The 17709-nt window shown below is 40.6% G+C and overlaps 2 protein-coding genes across 2 annotated transcripts in view; one reads left to right on the top strand and one right to left on the bottom strand.

Annotated features, from left to right (window-relative positions):
* syt6a (synaptotagmin VIa) overlaps window positions 1-2757 on the top strand; it is a 55977-nt gene extending 53220 nt beyond the window's left edge. The window contains exons 5-7 of the mRNA XM_070839641.1: window positions 428-599; window positions 1499-1649; window positions 2686-2757. Of these exons, the coding sequence (XP_070695742.1) occupies window positions 428-599; window positions 1499-1649; window positions 2686-2757 (395 nt within the window). The remainder of the gene's footprint in view (window positions 1-427; window positions 600-1498; window positions 1650-2685) is intronic.
* Window positions 2758-7759: 5002 nt separating this feature from the next.
* Window positions 7760-15430, bottom strand: olfml3a (olfactomedin-like 3a). The gene is made up of 3 exons (XM_070840330.1): window positions 15320-15430; window positions 12886-13198; window positions 7760-8544 (listed from the first exon to the last, which is right to left on the bottom strand). The coding sequence occupies exons 1-3, from the start codon at window positions 15428-15430 to the stop codon at window positions 7760-7762; spliced, it is 1209 nt and encodes a 402-aa protein (XP_070696431.1).
* Window positions 15431-17709: the final 2279 nt, after the last annotated feature.

Raw genomic sequence — 17709 nt, 5'->3', positions numbered from 1 at the left:
GCAGCTTACATCTGACTAAAATGCGGCATAATGGATTACACGAGGCGGTTTGCCACTGATGGATGAAGACTGAAATCTGCATTCATCAGGAAGCTTTCTCGGTTATGCTATTTAAGATATCTATGGCCTCCCATCTCCTTTGTTTACACAAGGCATTGACTCATCTACTTTTATGGACGTTACCAATGCCAGGTCCTCCAGGGTTGCTGTCATGGTTAAGTAGAAACCAAAAGGGAAAAAAAGCTCTTTTTTTTAATAATCCCAGAAGCCTGATATTCATGGTAATTATTGCTCTGACAGATTCCTAAATAAGATGGACAACTTGGAGAGCATCCAAACATGATCATATTTAATCGTCAGCAGTTCCTGTTTAGATGAAGTTATGAAAATTTTTCTCACTCCTCCTTCTTTTACTCCCACCGATTAGATCCCTACGTCAAAGTGTCGCTCATATGTGACGGCAGACGTTTGAAAAAGAAGAAGACAAGCATAAAAAAGAACACTCTGAATCCCACCTACAATGAAGCCATCATCTTTGACATCCCGCCAGACAGTATGGACCACGTCAGCCTGCACATCTCTGTCATGGACTACGATTTGTACGTATAAACCATCTCACATCTCAGTTCTGCTGCATCTATTAGACACCAACAGATCAGGACAGTAAATAAGATGTGACTGCATTTTATGAATTATTACCTCATTCGGATGTTAGACATTCACTGTGCAGAATGACATATGTGCAGATTTTGACAAGCAGAAGGGAGAAAGTTTCTCTAAGTGTGTCTTAGATCTAAGACGTGTACGTACGACCATGATTTTGTTTTATGTAGTTCAAAGCCAATTCTACAATTTTCAAAGACGGAAAAGGGACCAGATAATAGTTCATTTCTGAGGAGAAAACACATCAGACACAAATTATTGTTGAAAGCAGAGTAATTTCAAACGTCTGCAGGGGATCTGTAAGGAACAAAAACAGTGGATTATTACTCATTTTTAAATTAGTCTGTTGAATTCTTCAGAAAATGAGTGGTGCACCTCAGTAAAAAGCATGTTTACAGTATGTGAATCTGTAACACGAAAGGGAAAAAGTGGATGCAGTGCAGACAGCTGGCAGAATGAGAACAAGCATGTTAAAGGTCAGACTGTGTGTGTGTGTGTGTGTGTTTACTGTGTAGTATAACAGGAGCAGACACCAGTAAGATCAGGTTGCACTAATAATCCAGAGATTTGTCAAGTAAAAAACTCTGCTTTCATTTACACTTCAGACATTGTTAATCGAGCAAACATCTCCTTGAGTGGCCTTCCAGAGATGAGTCAATTCTATGAGTCACAGAGACAGATTCACTGTATCAATCAGCAGGACATCCAGGTCCAGATTTGTGTCTCCTCTTGTTACCAAATGGCCGTCTTGCAATTATAAAGAATAATTTGATGTATGAGATGTCGTGTCAGGTTAAGTCAGATGCATTTATACAGTACGTGTGTGTCCCCACAGGGTAGGTCATAATGAGATCATTGGTGTGATGAGGGTTGGATGCAACGCCGAGGGACTTGGCAGGGACCACTGGAACGAAATGCTGGCTTACCCACGAAAGCCCATTGCACACTGGCACCCCCTGCTGGAGTCCAAGAAGTCAGAGAAGGAGGTAAGTTTGGGACGCCGGTCCTTCTAGAGAAGGAAGTTCTGGACGCGTTCACAGGGGTGGGTAGCAATGCATTACGAGTAACGCACACGAGTAAGAAAGTAGCTTCCCTCAGGAAGTTGCCAGCTGCACCACTTTGTTTTCACCACGGTGACAGAGCTTCCAGCGATAAGCACTTTTTGACAATGTGTACTGATGTAGAGAATGAAGAGAAGGGAACTTCATATTGCTACAGTTTGTGCTGAATGGTCATATTATTGGGTTTTTTTGTATTGGATTTTATTTATTTTGTTTACAGTGGAAGTGCTACGGAGAAAAAGCCTGAGAAAAGACAAAAAAGTTCGGATGTCAATTCTGTTTTTTTTTATTTTTTTAAGCAAGGTCATTTAATTTGTCCACTCTGGAAAAGATAGCAGTTGAGAAAGAGAGGGTTATAGAGGAAGAGAGAGAGAGTGATGGATTGTTCATATCTCAGTTGTATAGGCTATCCACACATTGTATGTATGGATAGCCTACACAACCTGTCCAACCTCATCAAATAAAGAAAAACAGGAGATGTTTTTTTCATTATTTTCTACCATTTTTCTACCTCAGCCTTTCAAACTGCTGGCTAGGTGGTTTGGCCACAACGCAGTGGGCTGGCTGACAGTAAATAGGCGAGAGGCTGTGTGTCCCAAACTACAGTAAAAACCCCAAATGAGACACACGTTCTGAATATGCTGTATACGCGTCCTATCCCACGTCTTAATCAGAAAACATCTAAACAGAATATGCTGTTTATATGACAAATTCAGAATATTCCCCTATAAAGAATCATAGTGAAATAGTAGTGTTCATGTAAATGTAGTTATTGTGCAGGAGCCTACGTCCTCTCATTTTTCTGTACCCTCACCAAACTAATGGTGAAAATGTTTCCTGTTCCTGGGAAAGTATCACTTTCCTCTATGCAGATACTTGCCCTTTAAGTGACCTTAGCCGTTAAAGAAAAGGCAACATATGTGATATTAATCATTTTCTTGTGTCTGTGTGCGTTCTGCAGTGGAAGGCGAGGACAGCCAGCTTTGACAGCCAAGGCTCGTGCCCCTCACCCAGGCCCCCTGCTAGTCCCTGAGCAGAGCCACCTGTGACCCAGCAGCCCAGAAGGGGGTTTCCTCCCTCCTGCTGATCCACTTCCTGTCTGTCCGATGGAGGAGAAACACAACCCCACTGTCTCTCCCTCTGTCTCTCTCTCTCTCTGTCCCTACCTTCCTCCAAGTCTAGTCCCAGAGCGTTCCCAAGAACTGATCTAGGACCACCGTCAGTCAGTAAGTTGTGTGAAGCACAGTCTTTTTGGGTTAAAGTTTCAGGGTCTTTGGTCTCAAATGTGGGTGTTGTGGTGACTCAGAGCTGCCCTCGTTGTCTTCAGAAGAGACTGGCTGGACATCCAGTCAGCAGACATTTGATATAGAGCTGCACAAGATGAGGTGAACGGATCACGGTGTCCTAGCAGGAGACTTTTCAAACGCTGAAGATTCAGCTTTGTGCTGCAGAGACGCTTTGATGGAAAAACTCAGTTGGATGTCGCTTCCTTAGAGCAGCGGAAGTTTCACAGAGGGAAGCTGAGGACACGGCCGGGGTAGAAAAACAGGATCCGAAGCAATTTTAAAAACTCTACAGCTCTCTGTCATTGAATTTCACAGTGTATTAGCATAAAAACGATACTGAACTCTAGCATTTTGCAACTATTAGATGTGAAAACGTCATTACTGTTTGTGCAAAACGGAAATAAATTTCAAAGCTCCAGCTGAGTTCACTGTACTTTGGATTTCATCAGTGATGTGAGCAATTATCTGATTCCCAGCCGGGGCAGGGGTGCTTCTTGTAAGCGCCTCCTAGGGCGCCACCCAAAGGGGTCATAATTGCACCCAGAAAATATAAAATATTTTTTAATTTTGACATGAAAAAATCAGACGTACCATCTCTTGTTCTTGTTAGTAATGACGTGCAGTAAATGTACCGTGGTACTATCAAGAAGTTTTGATTGTAACATTTTTTTATTTTCTTTGGGGTGAGGGAAGCTCGCCTAGGGCACCGAACGTGCTAGGTCCGGCCCTGTCCCCAGCTTATTGAGGAGAGGAAGAGAAGAAACCAAAATATTCTCAATTTTGCAATTTGTAGCTTTAGTGTGCTTTCACATGCAGCAAAGACACAAAGTTTTATGTAAAGATGAACAAGAAACAGGATAGTCAGTAGTCAGACGAGAACAAATTGGCTGGATTGTTATAACCGATTTCTTCACTTCCAAAACATTTTTTCCAATCTTTGTCAATTTCGGATACAAGAAGTAAATGGTTCAATTACCTGACAGACGTGAGCAAAAGAGAAACGATGTTAAGATTAAAAAAAAGATGGCGTTTTGACAGAAACAAGCTTTTTGTCAAGGGAGCTCCGGAGGTTTCTGTAAATGGGGAAATTGCGAGCACACTTTACACACCCTTAACTCCTTTTCTCTGTTTGATGTTTGCTTTTGAGCGATGTCACCCTCTTCTGCCAAATGAAAATTCACACAAACACTCATGTTTTCCTTCGGACTCTTCAACGCTCTTCAAAAAGCACTCCTTCGTCTCCTCTTGTTCTTTTTCTGAACAGGTTTTGGTGGATGTTTATAGCTTCATGTACAGCCGTCTGCCGGTTACTGTATGTGTGTTTTGTTTTTCTAAACAGAAAACCATAAAAGATGATATAATGATAGGTATAGATAAAAAATACTGACATTTTGAATATATGTAGCCTTGTTGGTGGTGATTGAGAAAAACCTAAACTCTGAAAAAAGGTGAAGATATTCGTCTTTTGAATTTAGACACATGCAACTTTCTTGATGTTTATCCATTCATTAATCACACTGTTGTAAAAGGATAATGTGTATTTGAATTTGCCATCCAGATGCCTGATCTGCACCACGTGGTAAATGGATTATTTCTGAAGATATTTGATGTGATTAAGAAAAAGACTCAAGCACTGCTGTTGTATCCAGTCTCTTAATGGCTCCCTGTATATTAGTTGCTCCCTTTACAGTAACTTCAATTTGAGTCAGATAAAATATGCACAAAATTCCAGCTATGGCCTGGATTATTGTCTTAGAATCGCTTCTATCATTGTTCAGGTAAAAAACAGTAACGCATCAATGACTTTTAATTAAAAATATTATGTAACGGAGGTTCTATATAGATTTGTGATGAGAATAACACATAATAATCTTTCAGTAACCTTCAGTAATAGTACTTCTGTTTTCTTGTAATAGACGAGTTTTCTGAGCATTGAGCGTTGAGATGCACACGCCGGGGATGGAGGGGCGACTAATGACTGATAGCTTATGATGAGATCAACTCAAGAAAATGTTTTTTTTGCCATACAATGCACAAATCACAGGTGTAATGCATTGAAAATGTCCTATACCCCAATAGGGATAGTGCATAATAAGCTATAAGCTAGCATGTAGCGTTCTGGTCAGCGCCCTGGGTTTAATAAGGTGCTGGACAGTTTTGCACAGAAACTGATGAGGAAGAAACACTTTTGAGGCAATGCAGCGCGCGCTGTTTCTAGCCAGGCTTCCATACAAATGTTTCTTCAAAATCAGCCAAAGAAAATGAAAGTTAACGTGCATTTACGTCCACTAAATGCTAATGTTAAAAGTTTAGATAAACAACAGGTGTTGTCTCAGAGAAATGAAATGAAATAGTTGCAAGATCGCAAGTGAAGCCTCAAAAACCTTTCGTCTCTTCAGCGGTGCAAAGTCACATCCTCAATGTAAGCTTTTTAAATGTGTTTGTTTGTTAAATGTGTTCCCGCCGCACTGCAGTAGCGTTTTGCTTTTAACAATATTTCAAGGTTTTTATTTTCTGCATTTCCACTCATTTCTCACTACCTACAAGAGCTCACTTTCATTAGTTTGGGTTTGCATTATCATTATTATTATTATTACCGTGATAATCATTTCTTACTGCAGGCCAGCAGCCCAGCTAGACAGACCCGACAGCCGATCAGTGTGTGTAAAACAGTTTTGGAGACACAAAAATTCATCAGGAAACAGTGATTTTACTGGTATCCAGAGGCTAACTAACTAATACAAGCTAAAATGGCATAGTGTCAATGAGTTTTCTGTGCCCCCGCTGCATGTGCATCCTCAATTTTCTTTAAATGCAAAACTTGTCTACACTTTTAATTGAAAATATTAGTAATGGAACCTCCATATATGATTGTGATGAGAAGAAAACATAATAATTTGATCAGGATTACCATTATTTCCTTCCAGCTTCAGGTTTACCCTCCAGATGTAGTAGTTTATTTTGCTGTAATTGGCAAGAACAGATAGCATCTGTACATTCGGACCAGGAAATGTTAAGCTACAGAGTCAGCGTGTTATCAGGCTGGAAAACTGCCGGGAAACATCCACAGATTATATTCGGTGAGGTTCGGCAAAGCTTCTTTTCGATATGAGGGAAATTTATTGAATAGCATTCGCATTATCTCAATAGCAGTCCACAGCAACTTGAATCTGATATGTAACACAGTTCTTGGCAGTGGCTTAGACTCGTCTAGACTGCTGGTGCTTCATTCAGCAATAGAGGACAAGCAAGATTAAGGCTCAGCCTGCCCTCGGCTGCAGACCACTGTACCATGAACGAGCCGAGTATCACAGAGTTTGTTAAAATGTCGGGGGGCCAATGAAAAATCAGGGGCCAGACATCAAGACATGAGGAGATGCATTCAGCAGACTCAGATCTGTTTTAGCCATTTCCTTCATGGGTAAGTTTACCCAGAGTGAGTTGTTTATTACCTCGGCGTGTGTGAGGGTGAGGCGGCGGCGTGGGTGCGGCTGATTGGTGGACAGGTCAGCGTCGACAGAGCAGTGGCATTTCTCTAATTGGCACTTGTTACAGCGAGAATGACTCAGTGTGTTATTGCTCATGCTTGGCGTAATTCATCACAGCATCCACACACCTCCTCACATAAGACAAAGTCTCACTCTTTCAGTTGATTTGATGGTAAAATTCCTCTCTGGACTGATGCCGTTATTCATGGATTTCTAATATCTTATTTCAGTGTAAAATTTGAATCAAGTGGTTTGATAATAATAATATTGTTTCAGCTCCTACTTTTTCTTTTAAAATTTTATTTCAAACGTGCTTTATGATGGTCATATATTTCTCTGACAATGTGGTGTGTTTTCATAGTAGAAGAAACCTGTTAAATCAAATGCCTCAGTTTATGGACTGTTCCAAGCCCTTCTAGCTTTGCCTAATATTGTAATGTTTCTTGATATGATCTTGTATCCCTTCCAACTGTTACGATAGCACTGAATTTACAATTTTCTATTGAACATTTTGTATTTGTAATAATAGAAATGTTTGAGAAAATGTTCTGGTGATTGATATCAACAGTTGTTAGTTCCCACAAAAGTCTACTATGAGTTCCTTTTAGATCATTGTCAAGGCTCGCAATTACAAGTGACCCCGCGTGTGATGAAGTAAAATAGCACACATTATTTCCACCACAGATTGTCATTCTTTTGTTTCAACAAGTCTGAAGATCAACAGCAGAAAAGAGTTTGTTGTTGTTTTTTCTTTTCTCCCATAGGTGTGCGATGTGTTATCAGTTCTGTGACATGAGTTTCTTTTCTTTGATTAAAGGACTAATGCAAAACGGGCTCTGCTCTGTGAGTTTTGTGGCAACGCACGGCCTATAATGACAACTCAGCCGGTGGCTTAACAAGCAGGATGGGGCACAAAGGAAATGAGATTTCGTCTGAATCAAAGGGTGAAATTAAATGAGGGGAGGATGCACACACAATACATAGCAGTAAGACTTGACAGCCTCTAATAAACAGAGTGGCGTTTTCATGGGATTTTTGTGTTTGTTATTAAAGTTTTGGTATATTACACTTACAAGAAAAGGATCAAATTAATAAATAATAGTTCAAAAGCTAATTCATTTGCTTAGAATTGTGTGATCTGTATTAAATCTACCACGAGTGAAGCGTCTGCAGGCCACTGAAGACTTGTATGGTGCAAACAGATTTACTGCTCCTGATCTGTTATCCGTGCCTCTGAAAACACGACACCACCTCCCTGCTGTCAAACCAGGAGCTTCCTCTTCATGGTCAGTCTGTAAATGATTTGATAGCCATCGTCCCAACCGTAGAGCTGTTTCTCCTCAGGGTTGTATTTCAGACTGGCGTGGGATCCGTACCTCCTTGGAAAGTAGAGCAGGGGAGCCTCCTCGCTGATCACCATGTCGTTGACGTCAAACACACACTGAACCCGGGACCGGCTGGCCAGGCGGGTGTTGTAAACAACATAGACCGTCCCACATACTATGAAAGCTGCCTCTGCGTTCTCCCGTGGGCAACGGGTGTCCCAGATTTGTTCTATATCAAGCGTGGTGGGATCCATCTTTGCGAGGTTGATGTTTGGTTCGCTGTCGCTGGAGGCGTACAGGAGCCAGAGGCCCTCGTCGTCTGCTGCGAGATCTGCAGCAGTTTCTGGGTTGAGGTTGTAAACGGCGGCATGGCTCTCCACAGGGAACATGGCAGTGTCTGCCACCGAGCCACTCAGCAGGTCGTATTTGACCACCTGCACGTCTGTATCAGCCTCCTGCTTTATGTAGTACAGATAGCCGTTATAAACAGCACTGCCAGGGCCGCTCCACTCAGAGGGCAGCTTGATCTGTCTGCTGCTGGTCACACCAGGAGAGTGGGAAAAGTCACGGACAGAGTCGAATTGGTAGATGCTATCTCCTGATGTCCCATTAAACACGTAAAGCTTGGATGACCTGGGGTCCCTGGTCCACATACCTTTGGGACTACCCACTCTCTTCAGGATCTTCACTGATCTGATGCCAGAGATGATTTCCACACAGTCTGCAGTGGGAGAGAAGACAAAGAGAATGTTTTTGTGCTTAAAGGAATAACCTTGGAGGAGCATGTTACTACGCCCGTGCTCTGGTCTCAAATGTTTTATTCTTTAAATAATATCCTCAGTGTTCCTAATTATAAAGTCACAGGACTTTTCCAGATAATAAGGGTTAGGGGTTAATAAGGGTTTATGAATTGGCCGCCAGTTCTAATTACATCAGCTTTGTGTCTGAGAAATCATTTTATCTGTCATTTTGGCACGGTACTTCGTTGTTGCTGAGCAAATGAGGTGTCCCAGGCATTCCACTGATCTTCTATTGCAGCGTTGAGCTATTGAATCCAAGTATCATAGCTATGATAAAACAAAATGTGAGATCAGGCTGGTACTTTGATCTAATGTAATCCTGTTTGGCTGCTTAGCTCACCAGTCTGTATTTCTAAACAACATATTTTGACTTATCGTTACAAGAGAGAGAGCTTCAGGATGAGGACAAACTGATGTGCTAAGCAACACTTAGATTAGAGTAAACACTCTAATCATGTTAATTATTGCAGCTTACTCTGTTGCTTAGAGCGGATAAACACACTGTTTTATCCATTCCTTACTCTGCTGCTCTTGCAGTTTTGGAAAGGCGAAGAAAAAAACAAATTAAAATTTTTTTTTATTCAAATACGGCACACCTCTTCAGCATGTGGAGAAATCCAAAGCTTGCCATGCCGGTCAATTCATGTCGATTATCATATTTCTTTCATTAAATAGGTCTCGAATACATATATTATTAAGTGTCAGTTACAATAAAATGCTCATTTTCAGGTTAATTCTTATAATCTACATGATGTTATTTGACCATTTATCAATTTTTGTACATTTAGTTGGACCGAGATAATGATGGAGAATTCGTACAGCAAGAATTGGTTTTTGTTTTGATTAATAGCCTCAGACTGCAGCAAGACATTTATTCACAGTGCAGAATTAAATGCTGAATTTAAATGGCATCCGACCACTTTCCAGCGTACCACCAATCATAAAGTCATAATGTGTGGCATCATCTGTAAACGCCAGAACCCTGAGAAGATCTGGCGGGCTGTGCTGGTACTGCTACCTACATCATCTCCGCAGGGGAGTCACATTAGCCGAGCGACATGCTAATGCCAAGTACAACAGACTAACCTGCCAAAACAACAGGAAAACAACTTAAAACATGGTAAGTCGAGTAAAATAAACACACACACACACAAAAAGTCATGTTTTGCAGTTGTTGTGGAGAAACTGCCATCACAAATTCATCCAAACTAAAGTACATTCGCTGGACCTTTACTTCCACAGATGGTTGGAAGACATGGAGACCGTTGTGTTGGTTTTTGCAGCCAACAACAGCACAGTTTGCGTGCTTCGCTCGTACCTTCGACATCTTATTGCCAGAGCTCACATTAGAGAGATAACAACAATGGTGGACGGCATTAAGTTAATACAGGCTCAGAAGGTCACATGTGCAACGTATCCCTGCATGTAAAGTCACATTTGAAGAAAGATGAGAGCTTTTCTCATCATTTTAGGATCTTTAGACACATATTTTGACATTTTTGTATAATTTGTTCCCTTAAAGTTTCTTTATATGACATATCAGAATATTAATATAGCATTTTACAGCTATTTGCTATATAAATATGCAGTGGAATATTGGCAACCTGAGCAGAGAATGGAGTCACACATAATCCGAGCCTCTCTGTCCTTTGTTTTGGCCGTTGGGTCAGCTGTGCATGCATGCCAGTTTGGTCTGAGATATCGTATAGAGAACATTTTAAAAATATATGTATCTTTTTCCCACTGAGACCTGAACTGAAGGCAGTAAGAGAAATCTCTCACATAACCAGAAAAGCTTTAACAGGAAATCATGTTCATTTGGCACCAAGTCGTTCATCGTAAGAAGCAGATTCAGGAAATACCCCTTAAACCGGTCTGGCCAGCTGATTGGCCAGTGTTCATGCTGTGCAGTCCAAACTAGTTCAAACCGACATAAATTTATTGGAGGTCCCATCACAGTTCGTTCCATGTGCTAGTTTCTGAATATTTCATTTGTATAGGGCTGAATACTGATTTTTTAATGTGATGCACAAATTATCCTTAATATTTCCGTTTGATGTGATGAGAAACATGACAAAAACATTTGAATCAAAGTGTGATGACAGTTGTGGGTTATATGCTCATGTTGCCAGTGATCACATCCAGGCGTGAAGGAAATTAGAGTTCTGTAGTGTATAATGAATAACTTAATAACTTATTTTTATTTATTTATTATTCGTGAATATTTATTGTTTTACGAAAATTCTTTAAGTATAACTCTAAGTTTTCAGGGATTTTAAAGCCTCTTAAAGGGAATTAAAGAAATAAGTCCAGATGCTGCCCCTCAGACTACATAATAATAATAATTGTTATTATTATAGTTTTTCGTAGGTGTGAAGTTAATAACAATAATTTAACTTAGATTTCCATGCCCAGCTCTCACAATTTGTTCCATTAGCATGCTTGAGTTAAGAGCCATTCGTCAGCTGGAAAGTGTATTGGCAACCTGACATTTAGAAAGCATCAAGCAGCCTGCAGCAGTTGATATGTAGCTCTCCAAATTAAGGTAAATTCAAACCATTCAGAGGAACAAACAGACTCATACTTGAAGAAGAAGTGTTAGTTCACACACACAGAATGTAGATGCGTCTGCAAAAGTACTGACTTTTTTCTGTAAAATACACAAACAAAGGACGTCCCCCTGATCTGTCCAGGGACAAAATTAGCATTACGCTCACAAATGTGTAATGAGTTCCTACAATGCAGTGACATTCTTTTTTTGGGTCACTTCACAGACATTCACAAAGGCTCACTGTGTGCAGAGCTCACTCCTGCGAACATGAGCCTGGAGAGTAACGTCGCAGCTTCGGGGCACTTCCTGTCCCTCCTCTCTGCAGAGACACGGCTCCAAATTAAACAGGGGATTGACACAGAAAGTAATATAGAAGCCTTTGCTCTGCATTGTATTATCATCCACTTTATACGGATGAGAGAAATCTCCCATGATTGTGAAGACCATGGCCTGGGGTGGAATGTAACCCAGTGCCTTTATGGAAGTACTCTATGTTAGTACAATTTTGAGGTACTCATTTTGAGTATTTCCACTTTATGCTACTTCATACAGTTTCTACTCCACTACATTTTGGAGGGACATATAGAATCAGTGTACAGCTTTAGTTACTAGTTACTATGCAGGCTCAGATTAATACAAAATATAGTCAACCAATAAAATATGTTGTATTGTTATGGATTAGGCTAACCAGCAGTGTATAAAGTAATTGAATTAGCCCAACCTTTACTAGCTGCAACATTAAAGTGATGAACACATAAATGCATCAATAATTATGATCCAATAATATGATATATATCATTTTTTAATGTGCCATTCTGCAAAATGAGAACTACTCATTTGAAATATATATTTCACTGCTAATGCTTCTGTAATTTTACGTATGTAACATTTTGAATGCTGGACGTTTACTTAAGTGAAGAACCTGAAGACGTCTTCCACCACTGAGCATGATGAGCATAACAAATCTGAGCAGAGCGTTTATGATATTACTACATAATTCTTGAGTTTATGTGTTATTGATTGTCTTATTAAGTCAGCAAGAACAACAAAGAAATCAATATTTATTCATTTGCCTTGCATGAAGGGTCTGTATAAATGGTACCAAAGGGATTTAACAATTAATCATCAGGGATTTAGCATTTATAGATCTTTTGCTTAATGTGCACATGTTCAGTGATATCTGCCAATATGAAGTCTGATGTGGGTCATGGAATTGAAATAGGATTTCACACACCGTCCACATCAAGCTCTAAAAGTCTCTTTGTTGGCAGAGTAAATGACTTAGTGCAGCAGTTATATCTCATCATTGTTTGTAGCTGCATGCCTTGGGATGTGAAAATCATAAAGACAAATACTGGGCTCAAACAGGGAGGCAGGTTTGCAGAAATAAATGAGTTGCATCAAGCCACATTTCGACTGGAAAACATGACTGCCCACTGACTCAAAGCACTCCGTGAAATGACTTGTAACAGCACCGTGTTTGTTTCCCATTTTCCAGTGGTCTGGCTTTTCTGGGACAGCAGCTCTGCAAAAGGGGTGGCATGGTGCCCGGCGTAATGCTTAATGTAACTACAGACCATACAGCACGACCTACAGTATACATCCTTCATGTTCTGACTGTGCTCTATCATGAATGAAAATGAAAGATCAAAGGCAGCCGTCCTGCAGAAGACGCTTGGCTGAAGTGTGTATGTGCTTCCCTGCAGCTCACCAGAGACTCTGGAGTACAGCTCCTCCCACTCTTCTTCCTCTTCTTCCTCTCCTCTTCCCTCCTCCAGCCCCCAGGCTCCCTGCTCCACCACTTTGTCCGCCTTTTTCGCACAGGCCCGAGGTGCAGTCTGAGTCTCCACATAGTCCATCTCTCGCTCCACCCGGTCCACTCGGACTGCAGCTCCTTCGAGGTCTTTGAACAGCATGCTGTGCTCATTCCTCAGCCCATTCATAGCCTCAGCAGTTAGCTTTTTGAAATCCTGCAGCTCTGTGTGGTAGCGATGGGACTGTTCGTGCCACAACTGCATGCGGTCCTAACAGACATGGGCAGAGCAAAACAAGTGTTGTAATAAACTGCAGGATGACGTTTTTCAGGTTTTTACTCAAACCACCAAAAAAGCAACAAAACTAAGAATCTACAGCCATGGCAGCAGCTCTGAGGTTGAAGCCTACTTAGGCACAGTCATGTGGACTGTCATGAAATCTTGTGCAGACAATCATGGTTCCCAAAGGATGAATCTTAATTTAGATCCTCTGATCCCCTGTCTAGTGTCACCAGCAGGTCAGAGTTTTCACTTTTCCAGTGACATATTTCAACATCTAGAGCAGTCAATCCTGCTCCTGGGACCCACGGCTCTGCATGTTTTAGATGTTTCCCTGCTCCCACACAGCATATTCAAATCGTCGTTGGCAGGCTTCTGCAGAGCTTGATGGTGAGCAGGAGAACATCTAAAACATGCAGGGCAGTTGGCCGCCAGGACCAGTACTGGACACAACTGATCTAGAAAATGGATTGAATTTTGCACAGAGATTCATGGTCCCCAGATGATGTATCCTAAGAAGCCACTGTACACTACTGTGCCTACTCAGCATCAAACGTCAGACACGGACACAGGTGACTAGCTGGTGAATATAGTGGAGCAGCAGCTAGCCAGATATTTCTCTGAGGAGTTAGTAGAGACCAAAAGCAGAGCTAAAAGAAAGTGAATGTTGCATTTATACTTGCAAATAAGCAACTATTTGCTAATAGGTTCATTATATCAACTTGAAAGATGACAATAGGTAAATGTTCACAGCTTGTTGGCCAAAAAATCAACTATCACAGGTTCAAGTTTATGATCAAATATGTTCCAACTAAAGACACTCCCATCAGACTCAGCTGTATGTTGTGCTTAGTCCTAATTACTAAATGTTATCATTCTAACATACAAAACCAAGATAGTGCAGAAGATAATTGTACTTGCAAAACATCAACATGTTAGCATTAATATTGTGTGCATGTTAGTATTTAGCAAACATCACCTCTGCACGGCCCCATGGCTGAGGACCCTCGTTCTTGTTCCCTACCATAATATATCTCTGATAGGAAAACGTCTCTGTTTCAAAGCAGTGTCACCATCACCAAACAGAATGCAGCCCAGAGATTCTCAGTGTAGTGATGAACACAGTCAGATTGACAGGTAGCTTAAATTATTTAGAGAGAGATGTAATAACTGACGCCAGCTTCACTGTCTCCCCCGCCCCAGTTTCATTTTCTCCCTTTGCTTGCTGTGGGCCTGTGGTCAAATGGAAATGAAACTTCAATGAAAACTTGCTGATGAATTGCCATGTTCACATCAATGCAGAAGTCGAGCTAGCATATTGGAATTGAGACAGGAGGCACGCCACAGGGGGGGGAGGGATGCAGGATTTTGCTGTAAATAGACAATTCATTTCACGCAGATAATGGCTTTAAGGTTGTCATTTTTGTGCTGCAGCCACATAGTTGATGAAAAAGAAAAAAACCCAGCCCTGGAAATGTACTCCAAAAGAATATATTACAAGAACTATTTAAATGGGAGTTCAGTGAAATGACTCCCTGAGGTGACTTCTCGTAAACCTCTTGTAATCCTCTTGCATTTTATATCAAACTCATTTTAAGCCAACAAAAGTGTTTACACCCCTACATAAATTTTACCCTCTTATAACCTCTCTTCAAAACACAAGACTGAACTCTAAGTAATTTTATTCCTCCCTTCAGGCACTTTGTTGTAACCTAACACAGCTTAATTCTACCTTTAATTCTACCTCTTTCTATCAGGCGTTGGGGATGTGTGATACTTGTAGTCATTACGGATGTGTCATTGTTTTAAGCGCTTAAGACACTGTAATGTTGTCAGACAGAAACTGCGTGTTGTATGCATCAATAGACTTTTTCCCCCAGAGGCCCCTGCAAAGTTGATGAGCTGGGCAGAGATTGCATTAATTGGACTGCATTAGCTAAGATATTAAATTCACATAAAAGGGGCAGAAGAAGGCAATCAGGAACCCAAAAATATCAAATGGTGTTTTATGGTCTTTTAATTACCGTTACTTCAAAGAAATCTGTGCTTTCAGTCAACACTTTGAAAACTGATCAGTTATCAGTCATTTAAAGGGGCTTCTTTGCTTCTTACCTCAATAGCCAACAACCTGTTCTCCAGATAATCCATCAGCCCCTGGTAGTAATACTGGGCTCCAGTGAAACTCCAGGCAGTGGACACAAGGAGGACTAACACCGGCTTCATTGTGAGCCGATCAATGGGACAGCTGAGTTTCTTTGTCCAAATTTGAGAAGATTCTTCAGGTTTCCCTCCTTGTTTTATTCCCCTGCAGAACGGTCCTTAGAGCTCCACGCAACCAATAGACACTTGAGCACAGTGTCTGTACTTGTGCGAAGAGGTGAGAAGGATAGAGAGAGTAAGAGGCCGCTCTGAGAGTTTCCAATTCTTTGACTGCTCTCCCTTTGCTGGAATGTTTTCACAAACTCTCAGGGAGGAGCCTTGTGCCTCTTACCCCTCTCTGTCCTCAGAAAGTGAATGTGCTCCACTTGCCTTGTGCATGTGTGTGTTTGGTGCGCATGTTGTACACACTGTCTCAGGCATGTAAACTGTGATTATAGCAACAAAAAAACAGTTGCATCATCCAGTATCAGAGGAAGTATTCAGATCATTTATGTAAGTACAGTAAAAGCACTAATACCACTGTAAAAACTCCTGTACTGAAAATGTTACTTAGTGTGGTATGTAAGTGTAATCAGCAACATAACTAAACAGCCCCTGTGGCTGTTATACTAGTATTTATATCATAAGATTATTATTACTCATGCATTAATGTAAAACATGTTGGTTGAGGTGGAGCTCATTTTAACTATCTTGTAGAGTACAAGAGTGCAACTGATCATTTATTTCATTATGGAATAATCTGCTGATTATTTTTCTGAACCATTTTCTGCTTGTTTTGTCCAAACGAACAGTCCAAACCTCAAAATTATTTAAAAGAATAATTAAAATGATCAAAATGAAATGAAAGGCAAAAGGAAAATTCATGAAGCTGGAGCCGTCCAATGATTTTGCATGAAAAATTGCTTAAATGATTACAGAAGCAGTTGCCAAATCATTTCCTGTCAATTGATTAATTATTTATCTCATTCATAACAGAACAGCACATTTTATAAACTCAGCATATATTTTGCATGAAAAAAATCTTAACTTGTAAAGTATCCAATAACTAAAGCTGTCAAATAAATGTAGTGGAGTAAAAGAAAACAGTAACATGAGACAAAAATCCTCAGGTAACAGTTCAGGTGATGCAAAGACATCTGTCATGGTGCTATTTATCATCATTAACATAGTGCATGTTATTGTTGCAGTGGAGAAATATCAGTGTATACCTGGTGAGAATGGCATTTATATAACTGTAGCCCCAAAACTGTTCTATGTATGAAATGACAACATAAGAGTGGGGAACAGTAATGCAGAATTTAATTCTCCATCACAGTGTTGCACAGCAAAATGCAGGCTACAGTACTTATTTATTAATGGTGGAGTGGCAGGGCGACCAGTATGGACCAGTTTTATGTCCTGTCATAACATTTTATCATGAAGAAGCATATTCTTTCAGTCCAAAACAATCTTTATTGTGTTGTATTTTTTAACAGCAACTATTAAAACCCCGAGGTCGTGTAATGATATTGTGTTTCTGTCTCTATGTGCTTTCACCCCCATCTGTATGGATCTCTGCCCCTGGTGAACCTGCTGTGATGGCTCTGAGGAGGTGAGCCTCTCTGATTGGCTGAGTGAATGACTGAGTGAATGACTGAGTGAATGACTGAGTGAATGACTGAGTGAATGACTGAGTTACTTATTGAATGTGCAGGTGACTCCGGAAAGCAGATTGGTGCCAGCATGACAGCTCCAGGTTTAAAGGCCATCTTAGCCCAGCTCATGTGAGCACTTCTCTCTCCACCTCTAGCCCGTCAGCCAACCTGAGATTTGTATTTTTGTTCACCCTGTACTTATGTAATATGTACTGTTTAATTTAAGTACTTACAGAACAGTGTAATCCATCTTCCTTTAACTTGAAACCCCATTATTTCCTGTACTTCTCCCCTTGAACCTGGCGTATTCACCAATTCCATTTTTGAACTGTACTAAAACAGAATACGCTATTACAAAAATGATGCTTATAGATAACTAGAGAGTAAAAGAAGATGCCAGAATACACTGGAGGAAAAAGTGCAAAAAAGCATTTCTATCAGGATATTTTTGAGGTGAGGTGTAAAAACTGAGACTAATATGAAAAAGCAATCTGAAGAAACCTGGTGAACTTGTGGCCTTCCACTCCTTAAAAAGTTAAGGGAAAAACATTATCAGAGGCGAATTTGGTCCATTAAACAAGAGGCGGACATTTATGGCTTCACTGGTACCCACAGCTGATCTGCCTTATTGGTTCGAGCATATAGCTCCACTCCCACAGTGACAGCGAGAATTAGTCAATAACACTTCATTGCTGCTTGAACGGAGAT

The sequence above is a fragment of the Pempheris klunzingeri genome, chromosome 11 (genome assembly GCF_042242105.1).
Source record: "Pempheris klunzingeri isolate RE-2024b chromosome 11, fPemKlu1.hap1, whole genome shotgun sequence".
NCBI classification, from domain to species: Eukaryota; Metazoa; Chordata; class Actinopteri; order Acropomatiformes; family Pempheridae; genus Pempheris; species Pempheris klunzingeri.
This window is presented reverse-complemented; position numbering and strand designations above follow the sequence as displayed.